The sequence below is a fragment of the Coturnix japonica genome, chromosome 7, assembly GCF_054131305.1.
Source record: "Coturnix japonica strain WE chromosome 7, WE-NBRP24, whole genome shotgun sequence".
Classification (NCBI taxonomy): domain Eukaryota; kingdom Metazoa; phylum Chordata; class Aves; order Galliformes; family Phasianidae; genus Coturnix; species Coturnix japonica.
In genome coordinates this window covers 18620332-18646296 of record NC_140669.1, presented here as the reverse complement: position 1 = coordinate 18646296, position 25965 = coordinate 18620332, and the positions used below count along the sequence as shown (strand labels likewise).

General features: G+C 42.6%; 1 protein-coding gene across 5 annotated transcripts in view; it reads left to right on the top strand.

The window, feature by feature from the left end:
- Positions 1-618: 618 nt before the first annotated feature.
- The window catches only part of CHN1 (chimerin 1), a 73722-nt gene continuing 48375 nt past the window's right edge, over positions 619-25965 (top strand). The window contains exons 1-5 of one of the 5 annotated variants that reach the window (XM_085552570.1): positions 619-1002; positions 14027-14065; positions 16251-16310; positions 21221-21248; positions 22311-22424. In XM_085552570.1, the coding sequence (XP_085408696.1) occupies positions 984-1002; positions 14027-14065; positions 16251-16310; positions 21221-21248; positions 22311-22424 (260 nt within the window). In that variant the 5' untranslated portion in view covers positions 619-983. Of the gene's footprint in view, positions 1003-1042; positions 1594-10729; positions 10907-14026; positions 14066-16250; positions 16311-21220; positions 21249-22310; positions 22425-25965 lie in introns of those variants that run through there. The other 4 variants (XM_085552573.1, XM_085552571.1, XM_085552574.1 and 1 more) reach the window with 4 other exon arrangements.

Below are 25965 nucleotides of genomic sequence, written 5' to 3'. Positions count from 1 at the left end.
ATTTCTCCTATGTAGGAGATCATCCCCGCTTCCCTGTGAAGCAATGGCAAGGTGTCTCAGTAGTGCTCGCTGAGGAAATTCCCAGGCATTACTGCCAGTGCTCTGAGGTGTGCCGGCTCCATAAGGTATCATGCAATTGTAAGATACTGTTGTGTGGAAATAGCCATGATGATTTTAGGCCTGTGCAAAAAGCAAGGTGTGGGAGAAGAGACCTTCTCTTTAGAGAACTCTGGGCTGTTTGGGTGCTTTTTCCTCCTGATTTGTGCCTCCGATTTCTTCTTGACGTATCAAAGTGTCTCTGGACAAGGAAACGTTTCTAGTATGCACAAGTAGTCATTAGAGAAAGATGCTGGAGTAGTGGCAGAGAAAAAGCTGTATGCAATTCAAGGAAACCTGAGGGGAAGTTGATATTATTCTTCACGGCATGGCCATAAAAACGTCTTTTGAAATATCGATAGTCCTCAAACTACCTTTCAAAGTGTTTTTCCTCGTTGAACGTATCCCGTGGCACAGGGTGCTCTGTGCTACATCGAGCAGCGCTTTGTCCCAGGAGCTGGCGGTCCTGAGGGGCCGGGCTGAGGACAAGGGCCGAGGACAAGGGCCGCTCTCCCGGCCCTGGAGGCGGCGGCTGCCCGAGGCCCCGCACCTGCCGCCCGGCCCCGGCTCCTTTGTGCCTCGGCGGCGGGGCGGCCGCGTTGCCATGGTTACGGCCCCGCCGGCTGCGGCAGGAGGGCGGGAGGCGGGTCGTGTGTCGGCGCAAGATGGCTCCCCGAGGCGGCGGGCCGCACTGACAGCGCGGGCGGGAGGAGCGGCAGCGGGAGCGGGGCCGCGCCCGGCCCAGGCGGCCCCTCGCGGCCCTCAGCCCCCTCTGCTCGGCCGCAGCCGGCGGCTCCGCGGGCGTTGCGGTCGCGCCCAGCCGCTACCGCGAAGCGCCGCCGCGCCAATGCCAGCCCCGCTGCGGCCGGCCAGCCCCCATTTGTGCCATGGCTCTGACCTTGTTCGGTGAGTAGCGGCCCATTGTGTGCCGAGCAGAGCGGGGCGGGGCCGGGAGGGGCGGGGAGGGCACGGCGGTAAAAGTTGAGCCGGGAGGAGAGCGGCGGGATGGGGCTGTGCGGGGATGGGCTCGGCTCTGGGCTCGGCTCTGTGCGGTGCCTGGTGCTCCAGGGGCTCTGGAGGGAGAACGGAAGAGCCGTGGTTTGGCTGCTGAGCGTAGGGCTTCTCTAATTAAACGTGGTGTTAATTTCGCGGTTAAAGCGCTGCCCAAACCGAGTGTTGCTGAAAGCCACCAGGCGAGCAAAGCGCCTCTAGGCGGTACGGGAGCATTGCGGGGGGCGGCACGGCCGGGCATCGCTTCTATGGCAGCGAGCGACCCGACGTGTCCGGGGTGGTGCAGCTCCGCGTAAGAACGAGCGTGGTCTGGCTCCTCTCGTCGAAGAGCTGGCACCTGTTCTGTTGTTCTGATACGCCGGCTCCATCCGACAACAAGTTCGGCACGTGTTGCCGTTGCCGGCCCGGCTGCGGATGGCGGCCGTGTCGGGCGGGGCAGGGCCGAGCTCACTCAGCGCCTGCTGAGGGCAACACGCGTTTGCCGCGGTGAGTAGCTGCTGTGTCCGTGCGGGCTTAGCTATAAAGTTACGAGTGTTTTAACTCGAGCTTTTAAACCAAGTTCTTAACGGGAGAGTTGGGCTGGGCGGCCGGTAAGGGTCCCTTCTGGCTCAAGCAGTTATGATGATTCTGTAACCTTTGTAACTCAAGCACCTGGTGTTTTGTTGTTTTTTTTTTCAGACTTACCAGGTTTTTTTTCTTAGTTTCTGTGCGTTTTATCGAAATAATGACGTTCTGCTATCAATAAATTTGCGTTACAAAGGAAATTGAAGCAGGGGTTTGCGCCTGCTCTCACATCTGCTGTTAGTGACGTTGCTGCGTGTTAAAGCTAATGAGCAAACAGAAGATGGAGAGGGGGGCCTTGCTGTGCTGAGGTCTTAAATAAAATCTTGTTAAGAGTAATAGCGTGAAGATTGCACCCTCCTAAGGAGCCACAAAGGGACAATAGAAAGATGCAGCAAAGGAGATTAATATACGTTAATAAATTGATGTGAAATCCTTTGTAAGTGTAAAAGCAGAGGGGTACATCTTAAACGATGAGTGCAGGAGCATCAGGGGGAGTTGGGTTAATGCGGGACTGTGTGTGCAGATAGAGCTGTGATTTGCTTACAACTGAGTTATCACAGTGTCGCGCGTTGCTGTGTCCTCTGAGCTGCTGTGACTTGCTGCACGCTGCCTCCACATACAACAACAGACCCAACGTTGTCAGCTTTAAAGTGAACAAACACCTTCAGCTTTTGTTTTGCTTGTGGCTGTATGTGAATAGACACATTAATTCTAGGCTCAATACTGTGCGTTTTTTTCTGTCTTATGGTGGTATATCTGAATCAAATTTCATGCATTCTAGGGCTGCTTCTAGTAGGGTGGTGCCACAAAGACTATAAAACTTGAGATAAGTTACTGCATCAGCTTGGGAGGAAAATCCACCCAGTCTGGTGGGTTCCTTTCAATTAATGTGTGTATGTGTCAGCACAGCAAGAGCATGGAGAGGGATGGGAAGTGTTACAACGTGCCTTTTTCATGCCCTTAATGTTGATCTATGGCGATTTCAGTGCATAGGTGAAAGCCTATTCTAAAAGAGGACGGGGCTAGAGAGCAGAGTGACATCATAGGTTCAAGCTTGAGACAAACCTGTGGTTATCAGGCAGTCGGAAGGGTGAATATGCTGTGTCTTATCTCCTTGGCAGAGTGGCTGAGCGTTCTTTGCTCCCAGTAGAGATTGCCCTTTGCTGCAGAATGTCAAGCTGCTCTGTGTAACCTCTGGAATGATAGCTGCAGGTGGGGCCTTCAGGGTGGCACTTGGAGGCTCTCTGAAGGTTGGCTGTACATTCAGTCACCACAGCCTTGTCAGCAGCCTTTTTCCCTCTCTGCATCCATTTCTTCCTGCCTGCTGTGGCAGCTGAATGGAGTTTAAGCACAGAGTCATGGCTTTGTGTGCAGAGGCTGCGTGCCTGGCTTAGCCCAGAGGCAGTGGGAAGGACCCACAGGTTCTGCTCTGTTGCTTGTCTGTGGATCCTCTTGGAGAGAGGAAGAGCACACAGGTGTGTTTCTGTGGCTGGAATCCCCATTGCCCATTTGCTAATGGCTGGAGCTATGGGATGCTGTGGAGGCAAAGCCTAGGTGTGTAGTGTCACTCTGCTTGGACAGCTGAAGTGTGAGAGAGGTAACGTGGAGGTAAAAGAGGAAATGAGGTTGTGATGCTGCTGGCAAAACCCATCTTTTCCATTGTCACAGTCTTAAAGTAAAGGTACTGTATGGAAGTGAAATCAATTCATTGTTCTGTGAATGGGTGTTTTGCCTGCGTGGGAAAGACTTCTAGTTCTCCTGCTTGGTCAGCTTAGTGAGAGGAACGTGGAAAGCCAAAGTTCCTCTCAGGGTGGCTTACCTACAGGTAATGCCTGTGGGTTCTCACCGCAGGGTGGGAAGTTCTTTTCTCCTAGGTGCTGTGCTAACCCTACCTAGTGTGTAAGACCTAATGAAGCAAGTAAGGACAGCAACCTTGAACAGCTTGTGAGTCTCAGGGAAAAATGGAAACAAAAACCTACTTAGGAGCAGGGAAAAGAAGATGGATCTGTTAACTGGCACGTGGGTACCTATTGATCAAAGTATTAGAAAAGCAACACTGATGCTTATAAATGAGGGAGAAAAAATTCACCCATGGCTTCCCAGCTTAGTGCTTGGAGTTGTGCTTCAGGAAGTGACTAGTATAAAACTGTGTTTTCTATATCTGTGAATATTGTAGGAAATATTATAGAGATAAGCGCTGAAGCTGTAAAGGTCAGATCTAGTTGTGCCCATGTGTAATTAATAAAGGCTTGTGGAATGTTCTCAGAGTGGTAGAGTTTGACATAGAAAAGGTTACTGCTTTCCTTGTGCCCTCCAGGAATATATCTGTTGTTATTAGAATATATCAAAGCATTTGCCCAGGAACCAGAGGGTAGAATTAGGTCAAGAATAGTGTGTTAAAATCCCCTTGCCTTCTTTTAAGTAAACCAAAGTAAACTGAGTAAGAGAGGAAAGAGTGTGCAGATAAATAAAATGGAACAAGGAAAGATTTTAATTCCTGCCAGCTACAGCACAAGCCCTCTGAATTCGTCCCCTCCTAATGGTTCTCTGCAGTCACTCTTTTATCCCATAGCAATCCTCTCACACCCCTTTCCTCCTTGCCTATGAGCTGTTCATACAGGGATGCAATCTGCACAGCATGGAATCTCACCTGGTGCTGTCAAGGAGGATGGTCCTCTGAGTTGTGAGATCAAGGAGGAGTTCCCAGGTTCTGCTGATGCAGATTTTTATGTGATAGAAAGCATATTTCAGTCTCCAGAATATGTTTGCATATAGAGTACTATACTTAAGTACTGTTTTAATCAGTAAACTCAGAGCATAAGCCTAATACAAACTCTTTGGAAGATCATGTTACTTGTGCCACATGAAAATGCACGTATCATAATCCTCCAGGAGCGCAGGTAATTTCTCTATATGCTCATTCCCTGACACATGATTTTCTTTTCTTCCAGAACTCGAGGCTTAGTGCTCGCATCTCGAGCTATTTAGCTGCTCCACCTTGTGGACAGATCGTGCAGTTTCACAGGAGCAGGCTTCAGCTAAAGCAGAGACAAACCCAAGAGCTGCCCGCAGTGCTTTGCAAGCATTTAAACGATGTAATCATAAACTGGCATAAAGGCTCCTGGATGAGGGTTTTGCAGATGCTCATGATTTGTAATTTCAGTGCAGTGGATTGTATCCATCTTGCACATCTTCGTAAGTGATGGCAGAAAATTGAAAGCCTTCTAGATTTTGCCTTTCCAGATCTGTCTTGAAACAAAGAAGAGTGTAATTTAAAGTCACTGAAATATTTGGTCTGTTAAATCTAATTGCTGATCCCTGTGAGGAAGGCTGATTGTCTCCAGCTGGGCAGCCTGCGGTGTGATGTGCCACAGCCTCTGCCAGCCTGGATGAGCTGATGGGCATTTGGCATTTCCAGCATTCAAAGTATTTGTTCATCTTATATCTGAATGAGAAAAAGAAGGAAATTTCTGAAGTCACGGAATCACAGAAATTTCCCCCCCAGAAAACGTGGGGGACTGTGAAATATGGAGTAATAGCATGGGCAGGAAAAGCAATCCCATTGTTAGTGTAGTACTTGGCTCTTGTAGAGTGGCTCTCACGTGGCAGGGTACCACTCAAGTCTCCTCAATGCTGTTTAGTATCTGGTAAGTATACAAGCCAGAGCAGACTATAAAAGCTGCTGATAATTATTTGGTAGGGGCAGTCTTCCATACATATTCATCTGCACTTTATGGCTTCCATATGAATCTGGACATGATGCTTCAGTGCAGAATTGGATTGCTTTTCACAGGAAAACAAAACAAGAAACCCAACAGGATATAGCTCTTCCTCACCTCTGCCATGCTGGCTGAATGTTATGCAGAGAGGCAGTGCTGCCTGGGGCATCGTTGGATTGCCAGGACTCAAGAACAGGGATACCAATTTTTCATCTATAGAATGTCTTTGTCTTTGTGAGCCTCTGCTGCTCTTGCCAGCAGCTGTTCTTGTTTTCTATTTAGACATCGTGTTCCATAGCACAGAGTTTGGTCTTTGCTTGTGGGTGTTGCCAGGGGCTTTTGGTTCCAGTAAGGAACAAAACAGGTAAGAAGCCATCCAAATTAAGCAGACAGAGGGGGAGGAGAGGAAGAAAAAAGTGGGATTACCCCCCAAAAAAAGATTTGGGGTCTACCTTCAACTTCTGATCATATATGGCTTTGCAGGCAGCTCTCCTGTTCCCCACTGGGCAGTGATCAAGCTCTGCATTGAGCTGCTCACCCTCATCTGCAGAGCTCAGCCTTCATCCTCCAAATGTGGCAAGAGCTGAGGACAAATGAAGGGCATATCTCACGCCCCCTGGTGCTTCCAGGGCCACAGATGAATCTCCGGAGAAGGAGATTTATGGAAAAGATGTATTTAATACTATAAACAGGGAGAGGCTGTTAGATATTTTTTTGCTGTAGTTATATTGGTGAGCCATGAAATTGCCAAAAAGGAAGGTGAGGCTTTCATCTCCTCTACATGGGAAATCCTATTTTGCATCCTTGGAGGCTTCTTGAAGGTTTTGTATGAGAACAGAATGAGGTAAGAAATGATACTTCCAGCTTTTGGGTTGGGCAAAAGCTCACAGCATCTGGAGAATGACGTTTGGAGGAAAAAACCTAATTCAACACAAGAAAAGGCATTCCACCACATTGTGTCCATTTCCCTTCCTCTGACCCTGCCAATAAAGTGTTTTAGGAGTTTCCTTTATAATACTGTAAAGTGATCCTAGTTCCAGGCAAGAGGACTTTGGTAGTCTGTCCTCCTCCTTCCAACCATGAGCGTTGATGTGTTGCATCTGTTCTGGAAATAAGAATGCAAACACAAGCCATATTTTTGCATGAGCAATGGCTTGTGTTATTGACAACTGTTTTAGAAAATGAAAAATCTGTTTGTAATAAGAGTCGTAATAGGTTTGTTATAACTGTGATGGTCGAAGAACATAAACAGGTCAAGTTTGAGAAAGGAGAGGCAACAGCGTCTATTACACCGTGACAGAGAGACATGCTTTGGAGTACGAGTCCATCTTCAGACTGCTTATAACAGCACTCAGAAATCAGATCTGCTCTTAATTTTCTCTCGGATGAGTCTGGTTTTGCCTGAGCTGCTAATGGGTGGTTTTGTTGTGTTTGTGTTTTTCCTCAGGAGGCTAATGAATTCCCAGCAGCTATTTTGGTCTGAAATGGAAGGGAGGACAAGTTCTCAGCAGATCATTACCAATGCATTGAGAGGCAGGGTCAGCATTGTGCTCTTTTGTTGTGGTTCAGCTTTTGATAAAACCACAATGCTGTATTCAAAAAATAGTTTAGGGCAGGAAAGTGAATGTATGTTCATGATTTCAATGCTGGTTGTGAAAAACATTCAAAGCAACCAAGCAAATAGTGACAAAACATGCCTTCTTGATTCAGTAAATTAGGGCATTATGCAATTGATGGAGGGATTGTATTTCAGAAGTGCCTGAAAGCTCTTCCTTTATTTAGGGTCTCCTCTATACAACCTTGACTGGACAGATTTCTTATTCCGGGGGAAGAGATTAATTTACAGCTAGAAGACACTTCTGTAACATCCTATTGGCATTTTTTGCTCTTAGGGTGACTGGTCTGAATATCAGTTGTCCCCAGCTGGAAGTTCAGGTGGAAGTGATGGTGCCCTTGCAGGTACCAGTGTTTGGAACAACTAAAACAAGTGATGGGAGGTGAGCTTGGTCCCTGTGCAGGGAGATTTTTAAAAGAGGAGATAAGGAATTGTGGAGATGAATAATCAGAAGGGAAATATAGGAAGGTTAATATTTTATCCCATGTTATGGCTTGTTCTGGCTAGGCTGAGACCTGTGTAAGGACAATTGCTACCTACTTCCAAGCAAACTCATCTGAGTGACAAACTCAGTGAGCAGTGTCTCTAATGAGAGCTAGTCTGGATTTACACTAGGGAAGCTTGATTACAGCGTTCAAGTTCATGTTGCTTGACATTACTTTGAATTGCTCTGAGACTTTACTGTCCTCGTGTAGAAGTTACTTGGACAAATCATCTGTCGGATCTAGGAGATGTGATTCATCCAGTGAAAGTGTATTTCTGTTAACTCTGGTCTTGCAGGATTTGTTAGCGAAAGAGCATTCACATACCCATAGGAAATAGTAGGGAGCTGCCCATCACATTGTACCAGCAACTCAGGGCAGCTGACAGTGCATTCAGCTTTAGCACGGTGGGTTAAATAAATAATTGACAGGCTCTTTTTCGCTGAAATGGAGAAATGAAAGTGGCAACTTTGAGTTTGATGGCATTATTTTGACAGATAGTTGAAAGAGCCATCATCAGCCTTCCCGTGGTCTGCATCAGAGGGTCAGAGGCAGCTGCCACTTGGGCTCCCTTGTCAGCAGCCCCAGGTAGCCCACTTTGTGTGGGGTAGTGATGCTGGAAATCCCCAGCAGCCTGTTGTCTGAAGCAGGCTGCTATAAACAGAAAATACAATTAAATTATGTTTGTTAAATGTCCACAAGGTGGCACTTGGCATCTTTTTTCCCCTCTCTGAATCCTGTTTTTTATGCATATTGTAATACTGAGAAATAATTTTAGAGATGTTGAACCCATTTTAACAGCAGTCAAAAAAGGGGCAGCAACAGCTGCTTACTTTGCTTTCTATTGCAAACATGAAAATTGCAGTTGTTACAAACCTCAAAGTGAACTTTAATTGGTATTTTTGTTTGTTTTCTTAGTTTTTGTTCATCATCATTTTTTGTGATTGGATGCCACTGTGTTTGTGTGGCAAAGAGGAGGGAAAACAAGAACTTGCTTCCCTTGCTTCAGTTCAGAGGAAATCTAGCAACGCATCAGCTGCAGCCTGGTCTAATCACTTAGCAGACAAGTCCATTTAGCAGCAGCAGTGCTGGTGATAGGTAAAATATTTCCCATTAACATTTTCCCATTATTCATATGGAGGCAGTAATAGCATACCTGATGAGAAAAGACGCTGAACTCTGGCTGTTTTCAGGGGATGCCTCATTCTAACCCATTAAAAGCTTTTCCACTGAATTTATCATCTTCAGAAAAGACATTTGTAGACAATAGGGATGGCAGTGTGATTTATTTTTCTCTCCCTTTCATGCTGGTTTCAGAGCATGGCCTTCCTAAATTTTGTCCCAGTACAACATTCCTAGGCCAGAGTAGTAGTGTGGCTTAGTGCTGTGCCACAGCCACTCAGGGTGCTGGGCTGCCAGGGACCTGGTGGAGTCACCACCTGTGGAGGTGGGTATGGCACTGGGGGATATGAGTTGGTGGGCACACTGGGGGTGGGTTGGTGGCTGGGCTAGATGATCTTAGCGGTCTCTTCCACCTTTCTGACGCTATGAAGGGATGCTTTATTCCTGTGAGGACAGGAAGGAAACCAGCAGTGTTTGATTCTGGAGCGTTTGCACTGCAGCTCCTTTAGTACATAGCAGTGCCTTGCCTGAAGAACAGCACTGATGTGTCTGAAAGTTTTCAAAGCTTTTCTTTTTTTTTCCAAATTCAAAGGAATTATCCTGCCAAGGATAACATTAAAATAGCATCAAAGACTCAATAGCAGTCTAGAATTGTCAGTCATCGTGGCTGAGTGTCAAACAGCATATCGTATGTTCTGCAGTGATGAGAAAAGGCCAAGAATAGCTGCTGCCCTACAGGAATCATCCTGTCCCCTGACAGGCCCTGTGATGTCCTGCTGCGGCTTGTGAAACCTTGTGTGTTCCAGTTTTGTGTGGACCATCTGTACCCCAAGGTTCCTGGTCATTTCTCTCTTCATGGAGAGCTCCAGAAGCTACATGCTAAAGAAGTCTTCATACTTAGGAGCACGTTTAATGTGAGGCAGGAAAGCAGGCCACAGCTATCTCTGCTGCTCACTGAGCTTAGGCTGAAGTAAACCTCTTTGCAGTCTTTGGTGCCCCTTGCCTGCCAGAGGGGCTGGCTGCTCTTCAGGACCCACTGCAGCGGCCATCACTGTGCCATGCAACTTGCTCTGCCCACAGCCTGTTTTGTTCACTGACTGCTAGTAGCACAGGTAGTAGAGGGACGAAGGCTTTGTGGATAAAGCTTTGTTCTCATCTGTCAGTGACAAAGGACCCATGGTGTGTTCCATTCTTGCTGTAGCACACATACGAGGGCTTCTGCAAAATGCTCTGTGCTGCCAGGTGCTGGCATGGGCAGAGACCAGCATCTCCTATCTGCTCTGAAGCTGTGGTGCTGCATCCATTTGTTTTACTACTGCTGCCTACGGCAGTGGCTGTACTTATCCTTTAATTACTTTGATGCAGTTTGAGTTTTATTTTGGTTGGAGTGCATAGAAGCCCATACAGCTATGGCCAGTTTACTGCTTAAAGCATTCTGTGACGGCTTGATTTTAGTTTCTTAAATGCTGTTGGCACTTGCACTCTGAGAACAGGGATGAAATGACATTCTCTGTTCAGCTCTGATGTTTTTGTGGCTTGAGAATCTCACCAGCAATAGACATTTATAGCTTTATTTCCGTAAATCAAGTAAACCCTTTGGGCATATAGAAGGTGTTAATAAGCAACGTTTTGAGGCCGAGGAGGAATTTTCTAGAAGTTTTTTCAGGGGCACAAGGAGGAGTCTGTTTAAAGGGTCAGCAAACGGCCGTGGCTGCTTGTCATCTACCTCTCCAGGAGTTAAAATCTGACCCACACTGCTGCCAAAGAAAGCATGATCTAGTATCTTAAAACACATGCTAATGCTTACTGGACTATAGCATACAGAAGAAGGGTTTATACTTGCATCTTTTTATACTTGTGACATACCATTCCTTGGGCTTAGAGCTGTTCAGAAAACATGAAATTAGATTCACTTTTCCTAATCACATTGAGGTTTTGTGCACGTGGCTGAGAGTCGGCTTCTTCCTCAGGGTTTGCCATTTGAGGCCTCACCTCTGTTTGACAGGGATATTGCCAAACACAACCCAGATCTGGGGCAAGAGCTGCTGTGCCAGCAGATAGCTGGTTGTTTCCTTCCAGACAGCATTAAACTAATCTCTGCCGTGAGGTTACAGATCACCGTGCTGCAGGAGATGACATACAGTGAAAGAAAAACAAAACTGAATTCTCTGTAGCAAGTCTCACAGCGAGCCCTAAATTACTTGATAGGGTTACCATGCATGGTTACGCTGCTGCTACTTCACCCTAGGGCTGGCTGGTCTTCAGTGAGGAGATAGAAAGAACCATTTCAAGCAGAGGTAAATATTTTTATTCTTTCTATAAAAGGAATACACAGAGACAAGCAGTCTAAACAGATTCAGGCGATAGTAACAGTTTTCATATCTGCAGTTAAAACGTTCACTCAGAAAGTACTAAAGTTGTGCAGATTTGTCTAATGGGCAAAATGGCAGCCGGTACGAAGAAAATAATGGTGGGAAATGCTACGTTGTAATGGCACAGCTGGTCAGATTTATGGAAAGATCTGAGATGCTCTCACAGTACTTGTTTCTGTATGCGAACTTCTCAATGGCTGTGTGATTTTTCTATTGGCAGAAAGCCTTTTCTGGTGCAAGCATGGATTTCTGATGGTCATCCTGTGCTTTTCACTTCTGAATTGCAGGTAGTTCTTGCACAAGTTTGCATAGTTTCCTTTTTCTTTCATTAATCTGCACACTTCTAGGAAGTTATGCTGGGCAGAGAAGGCAGAGCTCTTGTCCCACCGTGGCATTTCTGCCCAGGAGGGGTCTGCTGCACCGTGAGTGCTGGCAGAACAGCAGAAAGAGTCATGGATCCCAAAGCAGAGGCACCGCAGCCTTACAGGTCTGCAATAAGGAACTTGCTTTATAGACTGGTTTTGTTTTGCTGTGGGTTCAAGAGTAAGAACTGACCTGCAGGGTAGAGAACTGTACGTTAATTTTCATGTGTCCTGCAGCATTGTTTCCCCTTATCCTTATAACTTCCCTGAGCTTTGGGATTTAAAGGGGTTTATCATAGAATCACAGTTTAAGATCTGAATGAGTTTGAGATACTCTTACTCTTAATATATGCATATGTATTGATAATATGATAAGTTGATTTAGGAGCTTGAAAGTACAGGTTTTAAGCAGTCAGATGTTTCTTTTCTGACCTAGTCTAGGGTAGAAAATGATTAAAGATCAGCACGGATTCAAGGCATAGAATTGGAAGAAGTTCTGATAAATTGTATAAAAACATAATCTCACACCCTTCTAATCAAAGGGAAGTCCCAGGGAGTTCAAGATGTCTCATTGCTTGGGATAGAGGGAAGTTACCAAACATTTTCTTTCCTAAAAGGTTAGGAAGGCTGTTCAGCTCCAGCAGCTGCCAGCTTCAACAGACCGAGTCTAAAACTGCAGTTTCTGTTCTTGGGCAGCATATCTCATAGAAAATGATTTGATTTTATCATGGAGATGCTTAGCAGTGCTGAGATACCGTACTGATGGGAGCTGTACAAAGATCTGAGAACTGCCAGCGAGGAGTTTGTTGTGTTAATTGGACGGTGATGCAGTGTTAGTGAGAAAATGTATTTTGGGTTCAACATCATCTGCGTTTTACTCATCGAGCCTTAAAGTGCTTTTTGTGTGCTTGGGATGCCAATTGGAGGTACCGTATGCAGAGGCCTGCACTGTCTGAAAATCAAGCCCTTGGTAGATGGGACCACTTCAACTGCTCTTTAAAAACAGGAAGCTGACAGCCAATCCAATGCATGTACTCAATACTTACTGTGTAACAGAGTTATTTTAGAACTAGGAACATCCTTACATAGAAGGGAACACTGCGGGCCCTCTCTTCCACTGTGGGTGCTGCACTATTCTTGCTGCTACAGTATTTGTATCAGTTCTTTTCTTTTTCTTTTGAATCACAATAGGAACGACCCTTTGTTTTTCATGTAGGATGGCCCCGGGGTATTCTAACACTGGTAGGGCAGTAAAGCTTACAGAGGGATTTTCTGACAAAATACTTGTGCACAGCTGCATAACATAAATCATTCCTTTCAGTTTCTGAACATTACATGTTTGTTATATGAAAGTTACTGCTGTTCTTGTCTGACTTTAACAAGGTTTGGGGTTTTTAGTTTGGCACAAATAACGCTGCTTTTCAGTTTTATGATCGTGCTTCCCATACCCTAACAATTACATGGCCTGAGTGCGAGCAAGTCCAGGTTAGGCTGCCAAAATGTTTGTATTTTCATAACAGTCAGCTCATATTTTACAAATAAAGAGTGTTGTCCTTCACTGATGTTATTTATTTGTCAACGCAACTGGTGCCGATGCTGCCAAAAATAAGCTATAGCAGAAGGGAATGCAGCTAGGGGGATAAGAGTCCTCTCGTGGGACTAAACCCATTATTTTCACTTTCATGTTTTGCCCTTTTTCCACGTGGCATTGCAACGCGAAGGGATCTCATTACAATCCTTCTGGAATGAATCGATTTGCATTGCCTTAATTAAAAATACCAGAGTAGGAGTGGGTGACCACTGCTGCATCTGTTGCTGCTGATCCTCCATCTTTGACAGGCAGCTGGGGATCTCTGCGTTTGTGGGTACACTGTCAGGCATGGTGGCTCATCTCCAGGGCCTTCCGTAGGTCACATTGCTCTGGGTAGTGGCTGTTTGACAACGAGCTGCTTTAGCGATAAGGAAGCAGTGAATAGTGTTTGAAAACCCTGCTTACACTGAGAATGGAAAATATCTCCTGCTTAAATCTGGTTTAGAGAGAGTGGAAAAGTCTCTTTTTTTTTGCAAAACATGGAGTTCCATGCTGTATTTTATTCTAGGAGTACTTAATTGCTGTCCGGAAGAGGAAGAAGCTATTGGCAGGAGTGCGTTGGGGGGGGTGTGATTTTTCAGGGTATTAACTGAGATTGAAAATAATCTTTCTGTTGTAGTTTAAAAAGGGAACTTAAAGTAAATCAGGAAGAAATTCCTTACTGTGAGGGTGGTGAGACACTGGATCAGGTTGTGGATGCCTTCTCCCTGGAAGCATTCAAGGCCATGCTGGACTGGGCTTTGAGGGAGGTGTCACTAGGTGGTCTTAAAGGTCCCTCCCAACCCAAACCATTCAACGATTCTACGTACATAATAAAACACTGCATTACCTGTCCCCTCGGAGGTTTTGGCTCCTGATCTGCATATTTGTCATTTTGTAAATGGTTTTATTTCTGGCTAAGGATAATGCCTTTCCATATATTCCATAAGTAAAGAGGATGAACTTCTGTTAGGCTGCTCTGTTCTACATTACTAAAAATAGTTACAGAATCCAGGTGCAATATTTATATTTATACCGCAAGCACTTTTGTGATGTTACTTCTGTGTTAAAGTGTTTCTAACACAACATTAAAAACAGTCATTTTTCTTTCAGATACTGATGAATACAGACCGCCTGTTTGGAAATCTTATTGTAAGTATCTCAACTTTTTGTTTTTTACAAGTTAGAATTAAAAAAGTTTCAGCCAGGTGCCTTGGAAAAAGACTCATTTCGTTTTCATCTGAGTGTATGGGAACCACTGATTGAGCACCTGGAGAAAGGACCTGGTCAGTCCTGGGAGCACAGGTGAAGGCAATTCAGCAGTGTGACTGGGAGGAGTAGAGCCTGGCTGCACCTCTCCTAGACCCCATTTAAGGGTTGACTGCCACTGAGAAAGGGTCTCTCTCTCAAGATCTCTTCTTTGTGGAGAGACCTGCAAGCCTAGGTCTCTGGATATGGGTGAGCATTCTTTTCCTGTTTGTCTCATTTGTCATTTCACGGTGCTAATCTTTCAGCTGTAACATCTGAATATGAGTTTAAGAAGCACCAAAAGCTTGTGTATCTTCCATGAACCTGAGCAGCGCTGCCTGTTTGGGCATCTCATTCCAGGCTGTAGTCAGGAATAGGAGCATCCAACCTTTCTTAATGCTAGACCTTAGCTAGTAGCTTACCAGGAGCTGGAGGCTCAGATAAATATGTGTTCCTACCCTCTCCTACGCTGTCTTGGTTCACTGCAGCAAACCTTTCCCATAGCTCAGAATTAAATGCACAGTCACGGGGTTTGCTTGTGTTTCTCTCTCCTGATGGATGAGGGGAAATGGCTTGTTTGACTTCCCTAGTGATAATTGCAGCAAGGAAACTGATTTTGAAGTTTGAAGTGCATGCATCAATTAGAGGAGAAGAAATGCGCATCCTGTTTTGTCACTTAACTAGTCTACCTGCTGTGCTTCTGGCTGGAAGATGAGAAAAGGTATTGTCTTCTGGGATGAGGATTTTCTTTCCAGAAAACCTTTTCAAACCTGCTTGAAGTAAAGAAGGAAACAATTCACAGCTTCTGGTCAATTTCTGCAAAACATGTTGGACCTTACTCTGTGGTTCTTAAAATTGAATGTAGACAAGGGTCAATGCCATCAGAAATGGCTTTTTCAATGGACGTTCGAGGATCTGGGTGCTAGGCAAATAAAGGATCGTTCTGTGCCTGAGATGAAGATTGCTGTTTTTTACCTGTGTGTGCTGGTTTTCATCAGTTGCATAAATCCCTTTTGTGATACTGATACAGAAGGGTTAGATTGATTTTTAGTAGCATCAGGAAAAAAAAAAACATTGGCTTATTTTTGTTTGGAACAAAGGAAGTCACTTTTTCCAGTTGATCTTATGATTGCCAAATCGTTGGGCAATTTGCCATTTTTTCCATTCTCATGTAATTTTGCACATTAATACGCTGTTTGTCAGTGGAAGAACCTCATCATCAAATGAGGAGAGTAACCACCTCAGCTCTTACAGGATGAAGTAATGTATGGTTTTGTTACCTGAAGAAAGTGACAGCACACATTGTCAGCCCTCTATGCTAGTACCGATGTTTGAAAGATAATTTAATTTAAAAATGTTACAATTCCAAATGCCTGTTTTATTGGTTATGATCCTGTTCAAATAATAATTTGGTGTTGGCAGCCTGGTTTTGCAGGTGACTTACCAAGCCAAACTGGTTTCATGATAGAAGTTGACTGTCGCTCAGCTGGTATTAAAGTTGCCACTGGCTCCTATGATTTAGTTTGGTTTAATGAGTCTCATATGACAAATAAAAATATTTAGAAGATACTAGTAAGTGTATGTCAAAATTTAGGCCTTAACTGCTTTCCCCTGCTATTTGACTCCCGATGTCCTTAGATCTGCAAAAGTAAAGGCCATTTTTTTCCCCTTGTTCAGAAATGTCACCATTGAGTAGTGGCAAAAGCATCGGGTTTGATTCTGCAAAGTTCTGAATGACTCCTGTACTGTCACCGTATTTCCAGTGAGCAAACAGGGGTTCGCTCCTTGCAAAAAGTGTTTTAGCTGCCTGATTTCACATGTAATAAACTTTAATTTGCATTTATCCTAATTGCGTCTCTGATCTGCTTGGCCAGAGACCCTCTAGTGCTTGAATAACTAATCGTAAAAATAATTGATGATCCTGGTTTGGCTGGAAATACTCTCTGCTCTGACATCTTGCAAGTGATTTTGTCACCTTAATACCTGTGTATTCTTATTAAATCCATTTTAAATGGAAAATATATATGAAAAAGCCTAACAGGTTCAGTGATTCGGTATTAACCAAAATGTAATTTTTGCCTTTTCTCAGTGTATCAGCTACAACAGGAAGCTCCCCATCCTAGAAGGATAACCTGCACTTGTGAGGTAGGTATCATCATCATTATTATTGTTTTGTAGAGTCCAGTAATTCTGAGTCTGTATGTAATGTTGTGCAACCCAGACAGCGCTTCATGGGAGATATGGCAGTGTGATCGGTGTGACTGATAATCAACAAGCAGAACTGTAATACCTCCTTGCATTCTGTTTTTTGAGTCTCAGTACTTACTGCTTTTCAACACTAGTTGCTAAGCTATGCAGGGCCACAGGTTTTAAGGATCCAAATAGAAATCCTCTCAGCAGGGCCCTTCTGAGATGCAGTGATACAGAAGCACCTGCCCTTGAGGCTGGGTGTTGTGACAGACCCTGAATTGCTATCACATCCTGCATGGTGTTGTGGCAGACTCACACTTCCTCAGAGCTGTGGTGCTGGCAGCTGTGGCTGGTATAATTACCCCTGCCAGCAAGGGTCTGCTTGTGTCTGCATCTCTCTTGAAGCTTCAGTTAGGAACCTGGGAAGCATTAATTTCAGTTACAGAAATACCAAAATGTTAGGCTTGACATGTGAACAGTATTACAGAGCATAACTGCGTAACCACTGAAAGTTATTACATTGCTGCAATAAAACTTAAGCATTTTTATCATGTGCCAAGAAAAAGGAAATTAATCCTTGCAATATGTTAGTCATTTTGACGTAGTATTAAATACAGAGGGACAGAGCACTGTCAGGAACATTAATAGCTTGCAGTTTAGATCAGAAAGAGGATTACTTTACACAATTAAACAGGCGTTTCGCTGTCATCTTTTCAAATGCCCAATTGTGATTCCATGAAATAGCCTGTCAGTTTTTAAGATAAAAGGTAGAGATTTAACAGAAACAAAGTATTTCATGTAGTGGAAGCACTCCTGACTTCTGTTAATTTGATGGATTTGTATTTTTATGAGCAACGTAACAAAAGCTGATTGCACTTAAGCAAGACTTAGCTCAAGGAAAGAATGAATTAATTTTACAAGAAGCATTGTAGCCCTGGGTGATGAGAAGTCACAAGCAAATTTTACACAGCGTTCTCCATCACAGTGTTCTTAGAATTCTAATAGGCATCAGCTGGGTGAATTCAGGCAAATAAGCAGGGATACAAATGTGTGTGTTTGCTCATACAAAATGTTTCCTCCCTCTGGGGTGATGGATCCTTCAGATCCAGTTCGGTCTCTTTGCAGGATCGAGCAAGACTTATTTGTGCAGGGCAAATATAAAAGTATCTGGATAAAGTTTATTCAAATACAAGTCACAGCAACCACTATAATTCTCTCATGTTACTGTTGATACCATTAGTTATAAATATAAAAATTGATCAGGTACTATAGAGGCAGCAAATTGAAAAACTGAACCAGTTGAACTTGAACGTAGTGTAAAACTTTCCTTGTGCAACAGAAAAGGAGACATTCTGTGTTGTAAAATAGCTTCATCCCAGCCCTTGAACTTCTGAGCAAACCAGTGTCTGCACCATGAGCACTGCTGAGGAAACTGAGAAGTAAAATCTGCAGTGTTTAGAAATCAGTAAGAATTGAGCTAAGTAAAAAAGCTATGGAAGAATGAGTCAGTTGCAGACATTTAGCTGCAGAGCAGCACATATTAAGTATTTTTTTTTTCCTGTTATGGTATCCATTCATCTGGAAAGAAAAAACAAAATAAACAACAAATGTCTTTGAAGGTTATTTTTTCCTAATGAAGGTAAAATTGAAATAATGCATTGCAACACAGGTAAGTGTTTTTCATTATAAACATTGAACAGTTTTTGCAGCTGCTTCAGATTAGATGTGGAAATGTATTCATTGAGCACTAACATGTTTAACCTTTCTCTGTGGTCTCAGCCTCTCCTGCTAGTGTTGAGCTTTGTGATCTGCTCTTTCTCAGCTGGGTTACTATTAGCAGCCATGCATGAGCCAGTGGGGAGCGGAGTCTTTTCCTAAGTGGTTGAATTATTCAGCTGTATAAACAAATTCATAAATATTAGGAAGAGAATTTTGGTCCAGCGAACATCAAAGAGGTCAGTAGGAGGGAACAACGTGTAATTTGGTAAGGTATTAGCGCTTAAATTGCTCCCCTTGTGTTACTGTATCCCACTTGTTGAAAAAAAAGCAAGATTGATGGTTAGAGGAATTTGTTAACGACTAATTGGATGTCGCACTTTAGAGTAAAGAGATCCCACTCTTATTTGAGGTGCGAAGGCACGTAGTATGCAAGCGCTGATACTGAGAGGTGCATTCAACAGAATGACCTACTTAATGTGAAATGCTTCTCAAATACGGAGAGTTTGAGCTGCTGCACCAGTTTTATATCAGAGCAACACGCAGATGAGTGAAGTTACGCTGAGCTAGAAAGAGCAATGCTTCCTCTGGGCTTTTTTGTTGTGTATGTGCCGTAGAGCCAAGGCTTTTAACTCTGTGTGATGTTAATTTGTAAACTTCAAAGTTGGTGATTCCATAATATGGTAAAGGTGTTAGATTTCTGCATGAGACTTGTATCAATATTACAATGCTGTTTGTCCAGTTAATATTATATTATCTCTCTCTCAAGTTTCTGTCTATTGTGCGTATTATCTTCTATATACATGTGTGTGTGCATATGCAGGCATATGTAGGGCATTCTTAACTGCCATCTGAAGGCATTCCGTGATGCGTTTTAAATAATTAGGAATAGAAAGCTATCTAACAGTCAGATGGAGGAGATACTTAAGATCGCTGCCCTTTCCTGCCCTATAGCAAGGCTTCATCCTGATTTGCTAGTAGTAAACAAGCTGTTAAACAGTGTCTCTGCATAACCTTGTGAAAATGGCCTTTGCACACCATCAGATGGGCATACCTAATGTGCATCCATGTTAGAGATGTTCACAGAAGTGGCTTTTTCTGTGTCATACTCACCCAGAAGGATGTCCCAGCCTCCACGGTATGTAGGCTTTTCTCCAAAGGAGTGGTTTCTGTAAGGTACTTCCAAGGTCTGCCCCATTATCTGTTCTTAAACTTGGTTATATTGGCTTCACCACCAGTTCATGGAAGGAAAAAAAAATCAGAAACAAAGCAGCGGTGGATAATTACATTCATCCTTGTGTTTCTTGTAGATGTTGCAGCAAGGCCCAGATCTTTCCTGTGGCCCCAAGTGCATGTACAATACAAGTAAGCAAATTGACAATTAATGTAGCTGCTTTGGTTTTATTTCAAAACAAATTCCTTTTCTCACATAGGTTTCAGTTCCAGTCCCACTAAACATTTCTGTTTTGTGCCCTAAGCTTTCTGCTGACCCAGTTTAAGTCAGCCCTGTGAGGCTTTGTGCTGACCCGATTGGCTCTCAGTGCTCACATGTAGCTGGAGGATGCAGAAATACAGTGTGGTGGGAACTTTGTGATGTCCAAACAGACACCAAAACCCAGGAAAGCTGCATCTTGCTTCCAGCTGCAGTAAGAGCAAGTGCTATGCTTTCTTTTAGGGCTAATTTACTACGAGTAAAGTTGGTGCAATGGTACTCGTAGCAAGTGCTGTAAAAAGCTGAAGCATGGTGCTACTTGTCAGATATGATAAATGTGGTTTACAAGAACTTTGTTTTCATACATTTACATGGACTGCATTGGATGTGTAGCCCAGCTAGTGTGGTGTGAAGAAGGCCCCCGCTGAGCTCAGGTGGAGTTGCCTTAGAGTCTAAATGTACACATTCAGTCCAGGTGACAAAAAGCTAATATTATGATAAGTAAAAAAGTTACTGAGAAAGCACACAGACATGCACCGAAAAGTAGGCCAGGAACCAAGTGGGTTCCTGTTGCACAGGGTCTTATAAAAGCAGGCTGTGTTGCACATCAACATTTACACTGACGTTTTTATGCAGTTTGTAAAATTGATCAGTAGGGACTCAATGTCAACCAGAACAGTTATTTTGCTCTCTAACTCACAGTCCACCAAGGTGAACTGCAAACCCGGCTCAGATGGCCTAGAGGCCCAGTGAGCTCCTGTCATCTGCCAATTGGTGTTTTCAAATAATTTCACAGAATGCAGTGTTACAGTTTCTCTTAGATTTGTGGTTGTTCTGGGGGTGACCTGTCACCTTACTAATCCACTGCTGAAATGGAATGCTTTTCTTGTATAAACTTTCCAGTTCTGTCATACAAATTCACTGTGTTTGCTGAGGTGAAACTGCAGCACAGAGAAAGCCAGATCTAACAACAGCATTCTTTTCTGCAAACTACCTGAGAGAACTGTCTCAGGTTCACACACAATTGCAAATGAGTTGGAATGAGCAGGAAAGTTGACTCCTACCATCCCTTGCCTGGAGTGTCCATTCACACTGGTCTCTGGAGATTGGGCTGCCTTCTGTTACCCAGTAGCACGCTTTCACATATGATGCTGAGGTCTCGTAGGTGAAGCAGAAGATCACCATTCACTGGATTACTACACAAGTTGGGCACTTGCTAATGATCATTTAATCTGCCACGTGCCCTCCCTGAGTGTGACAGTGGCTTTGTTTTCCCTGCCAGTGACATCAACAGCCGTGTGATGGAAGGTACTACTAACATTTAAGAGTTTTGCAGATGTTTCGTGGCACTAGAGCACTTAGTACAGTACATTTCTGTGAAATGAATATTTCATTTTATTTGTTGACAATTTGCATAGGCAACACTTAATGCCATCAGTTTGTGTTAGTGGAGACCCATAGAGGACATGATCCAAGCAGCTCATTCCTTCTCACTCTGTGTTAAGCCTTTCAGAAGTACAGTGTGCTCCTGAAGTTCTGCCTTTTCCTTCCTGTATTCCGCTCACAGGGAAAATCCTGGGATGCTCAATGATTTTGGTATATACTTCACAGTCATGTCCCTACCTATTTATTATATTCTATTAAGGACATTATGCTGATACACTTGTAAATGTGAAACATTAAAGTTTCCATCTGTTTGTTTTTTGTTTTTTTCTAGGTAGAGAACCGTCCAAAATATTATGGAAGAGAGTAAGTAACATGCATCTCAACGTGCTTTGTCTCCATGATATGTTGATTTACAATATTTAATGGAAAGCCTGAAAGTGTTTGCAGTGGGCACCCTGTTTTTCAGCATGGTTTGCACAGAAGCACAGGGGCTTGGACATGTCATTGCACCCTTCAAAGGCAGCTTTTCCTCACAGTGGGTGAATTCACAGCACTTTGCTTCTGCATCTGCCCGGCTGTCACTGTGTGAGACCTTGGCGAGGTTGAAAGTTGCGTTTTGCATCTCAGCCCTGTTGCTTCTGCCAGGCTGCTCGTTTTGCTTTTGCAGCAAGAGCTTTTGCTCCATTTCCTTGCAGCATGTCTTGCTTTCCATCGCATTATTGCAGCACCACCATTTTTTTTTCCTACCAAAATTTACAGCTGCTATTTCTGATGGCTCTGGATGTTATTGAGTGATAACTTACTTGAGAAAATTTCCGCACTTCCAGGGAGTTGTCTCTTTTTTTCACTCCACTCTCCAACTGGCCTTTGTGAAAGGTGTTTGCATGCAGGAGAAAGAAGATTAGAAACACAAATGTAGCATAAATGGATATCTTATACGTGTATTTGTTTTCAGACTGATAAGGCAAAGATGGCTAGATCTAGTGTGGGGAAAGGAAAACAGATCTGGTTTGTGTATATTTTGGTAAAAAATGCCTAGCTTGGTATTTAAATCAGTAGTTACTAAGACTGCCATTCCCAGGATTTTAGCAAGTTGCTACAGTATCCCTGAATGTTGCAAAATATTGGATCACATGCATCTGACACAAAGCATCTGAAGCCAAGAGGAGAAAATGGACTCTTCTGAGTATTAAATTGATGGCTGCCAATTGTAAAAGTAGTATGCTTGTTTCATAGATAAAGAGAAGCCTTCCTGAACCATTTAAAATGATTTGAAATAGAGCCAGAAAGGAGATTAATATGTAGGCTCCTGCACAACAATCATTTTTATGTTACTTTCACTTTCAAATGCTATAGCTGATGTTTTTTGAGGAGGGGGTGATTTAAAAGTGAAAAAACGTGCTTCAAAATGCTTTTGTTCCTTAGATTTCATGGCATGATCTCAAGGGAAGAAGCTGACCAGTTATTAAGTGTTGCAGAGGGAAGCTATCTCATTCGTGAAAGCCAAAGGCAACCTGGAACCTACACTTTGGCATTAAGGTTGGTAATTAATATTTCATTTTAAAATGTATGAAATATTCAAAGGGTTGTGCTGTGTTGTTGACCTTAATGCTTAAATTGCCTTGTGATTCTTTTAATTTTTTAGGAATCATGGTAAGTATTTAAGGAACTTGCACTTTTTTACTCTAATTACTGATTTGGTATCTTTAGCCTTCTGAAGTCCCTTAGCTGCTTCTGAAGTGCTAATGGTCCTTTTCTGTTTGCACCTCTAAGACTGCGACATTTGTGTTTCTGCTGATCTTCCTTCATTTTGCTGTTCTCCCCCAGCCTTCCAGATGTGACCCCATTTAGATACTAGGAGAGCAGTCAACAAACAGAAGGCATCTCATCTCATGAGGTCTCATGAGCAGTCTAATCTGTGGGTTACTTACTAGCTACTTAGCTGTTGCTGAAGAGCAGTTCATTGTCTCTAGGCCCTCTGTGGGACAGCCTATAAATCAGGTGTCTTTTTGTCTGAACATCTCTTAACTGATAGTGTTTGCAGATCTGTTTCGTTTCTCTGAAAAATCCCAGCAAGTAGATCAGATGATACTCTCAATGAAACAAGAAATAACTTAAATAGTTGTAAATGTATATAGTTTAATTACTTTTAAAGTAATTGTGTTTATTCTGCTCTGAGTTGTATACATAAACAGTCAAATGGGAAACAGTGTTAGTAGCACAGTTTTAAATCAAAGTTTTTCTGTCAAAAAGCATTGAAAGAGAAGGTAATTACTGCAGTCTTTATATGGGTGAAATAAGATTATGATTCAAATGAGAATTGGTCAGCTGTTAGAAAAAGCTGAAAGAAACATCCACAGAACAGGTTTCACTTTATTAAAATAAGTTTACCCATTTGAGCCAGAGAGGTGATCCAGTCCTGCAGTAACAGCTTAGTTCCAACCGTGAAACATTTTCAGGTTCGTTCAAATATTTCAGCTTAGTGTTACTAAATGAAGTGAAGGTGTTACATGCTATTCCAGAATTCGAAAGGAAAATATCATTTATTTGAGATATTTACTTTACACTACTTTTTAAATCTACTTAATCCTATTTAATGCCCTTCAACATCTGGTCTATGCTGTATTGTTAAAGATTCTAACCGTTTAAATTGAAAGAAAAAACAAAATCTTGACTACAAAGTAAGATAAATCAAGAGATAGGGGTAAAACCTATTATCACTACCCAAAAGTAATTTTGAATGTATCATTCTCTATGCTGCTAATCTGATAGAGATTAATGAATCCTAGCTCATCTTCGTACTGCAATTACTACAGAAGAGCTCACAGAGAGCTATATCTCATGGGAAAAACACCCACTTTCTCTCTTGTTTTCTCTCTCTGTATCTTTATGGCTCATTCTCTTCTAGACTGTAGTTAGAGTGTACACCTTCCAGAGATGGTTGCTGGCTGCTCTGCTTTGAAAATTTCCACTTGTTAAACAGCTTAATCTTCCTAGAAGATAATGAATAAACTATTAACTCAGTAAATCGTAACTCATTTATAGGCAGTCAGAATTCGCAGATAGAAAAAACATGTTTTTTATTGAAATATGGAACAGATTGGCATGAAGCTTGTAGCTTCAACTAAGCTTAAGTGCACAGAATCCGCATGCAGTTAATGCATGAAGATTCTTATTGGTGTTACCCTGTTCCTAATACAGGTCTTTTGCATTTCAGTTTTTGTTTTTTTTTAGCTTATTCTAAGGCATACTTCTGTCATCATAAAAGGGGCAGATCTGAGAAGAGGTCTGGTTAGTTGTTTGCAAAGAGTTTATCCTCCTCAGTTGTGTAGCTTTATTATTATGTCAGCAAGTTCAAGATTCATCTCAAAATTGCATTTGATGTTCCTTAGTTTTTGCAGTGTAGGAAACGTGAACAACCGATCTTCATTTACTTTTCCTTAGCGAGTCACACCCCCATTATTCTTTGTTTGACAGGTCAGTGAGCCCAAGGCTATGCATTCAGGTTTTGTAGGGAAGTTGTTCCATACATCTCATCATCTCTATCATCTTTCTGTGTGCCTTTTTTTGTGGTGATTTTTGGAGGCGAGGAGACCAGAACTGCACATTCTGTTCAGTATGATGTAGGCCATGACGTTTTCTTTCTTCTTGCTGCCCTTCCAAATGATTTTTTTTGACTGTGCAGTATTAGGTTCTGATGCTTTTATGGAACTGGCTTCAGTAAATCTAAAGGCCTTGCAGCTCTTGAGCTGCAAGAGCTATAGACACAGCCTAGTACATATGCTTGTATTAGTTGCCCTAATATGCTCGTAAAAGCAATTAGGGCAACTAATTGCTTTTACAAGTATAGCCAAGTCACTTTGATTCTTACTTAGATTCTTAGTGTGATGCTGTGGAACAGTTAACTGAGATCAAAATCAAAGTTTGGAATAGTTCTTCTTTAATGAGGTAGAACAAGTGATTGTCACCCCCAAGAACTTCTCGGTTAGTTATGCTGTCTGTGAGTTACCGTAGAATCTGCTTGTCTCTTACATAAGATGCATTTTGATCACCTTGTAATGGGCTATTTTTGTCTACTTTCATCTATTATCATGCAATTAGTTTGTTTCATGACTTCATTAAGGTAGGAGTGTCTTTTATGTTTAAATTTGAAACGAAAGAGCTCTTGTTTTCAGAAAACAATTTTTTATTTTTTTTTTTTTCAGAATTTATAGCAGAATAGGAGTTTGTTAAGGAAAAAAAACAACTTTGACATTATCTTTTTCTAAGCATGTGAGTCTGGTTAAATATCCAAAGCCATCCTTCAAATAAAATCAATGTTCAGTGCCTGAGAAGGCCTGTGAAATTGTATCAGTTCAGACACCGGATGAAATAGAATGAAACATAAACACACATGAGAGCATCAAATCAGCACCCTGCTATCTTTAATGCCTGTACTTAATCATGAATACATTTTTTCATAGATATTTTTGTGGTTTTTTTTAAAGCCCAACAGAAAATGCCAGTGTTTACTAATTAATTAGTCAGAGAATGCCACTGAATTTTTTTTGCATCCCTGAGGTTTAAGAAGAATGACTAACATAAGTAGATTATTGTAGGTATGGCCGTGTGTCCATACATATTGGGGTGTCTCTATAATGATGCGATATGTTTTATATGTTTTGTTGTTAATTAAATGTTCCAAATGGATGAAAGGAAATGAAAATTCCTAATTAACTCCTGGAGGTATTAGATCTGCTTTTAAAATTGGCAAAACAGTAGTACAGTGCTTAATGCTAGGACCTATAGCAAATGACAGTAACAATAAAACACGGTTTGCAATGTAGTCTTTTGTGGTTGAGAGCTTGTTTAATAATTAGGGTGAGGATAAAGAGGAAATGGGTAGAGATTGTACTAGCGGTAGGCGTTGAAGTGTGATGGTACTGCATGTTCTTTTGAGCAGATATCTGCTGTAGCACATTTAGTTGGTTACCATGGTTTCCCTTCCTGCAAATTCTATTGTTGTGATACTGAGAATGAATTGAAATAAGGTTCTGCAGCAGGATTTTTAAAAAAGGTAATAATGTTAGCCGTGATTATG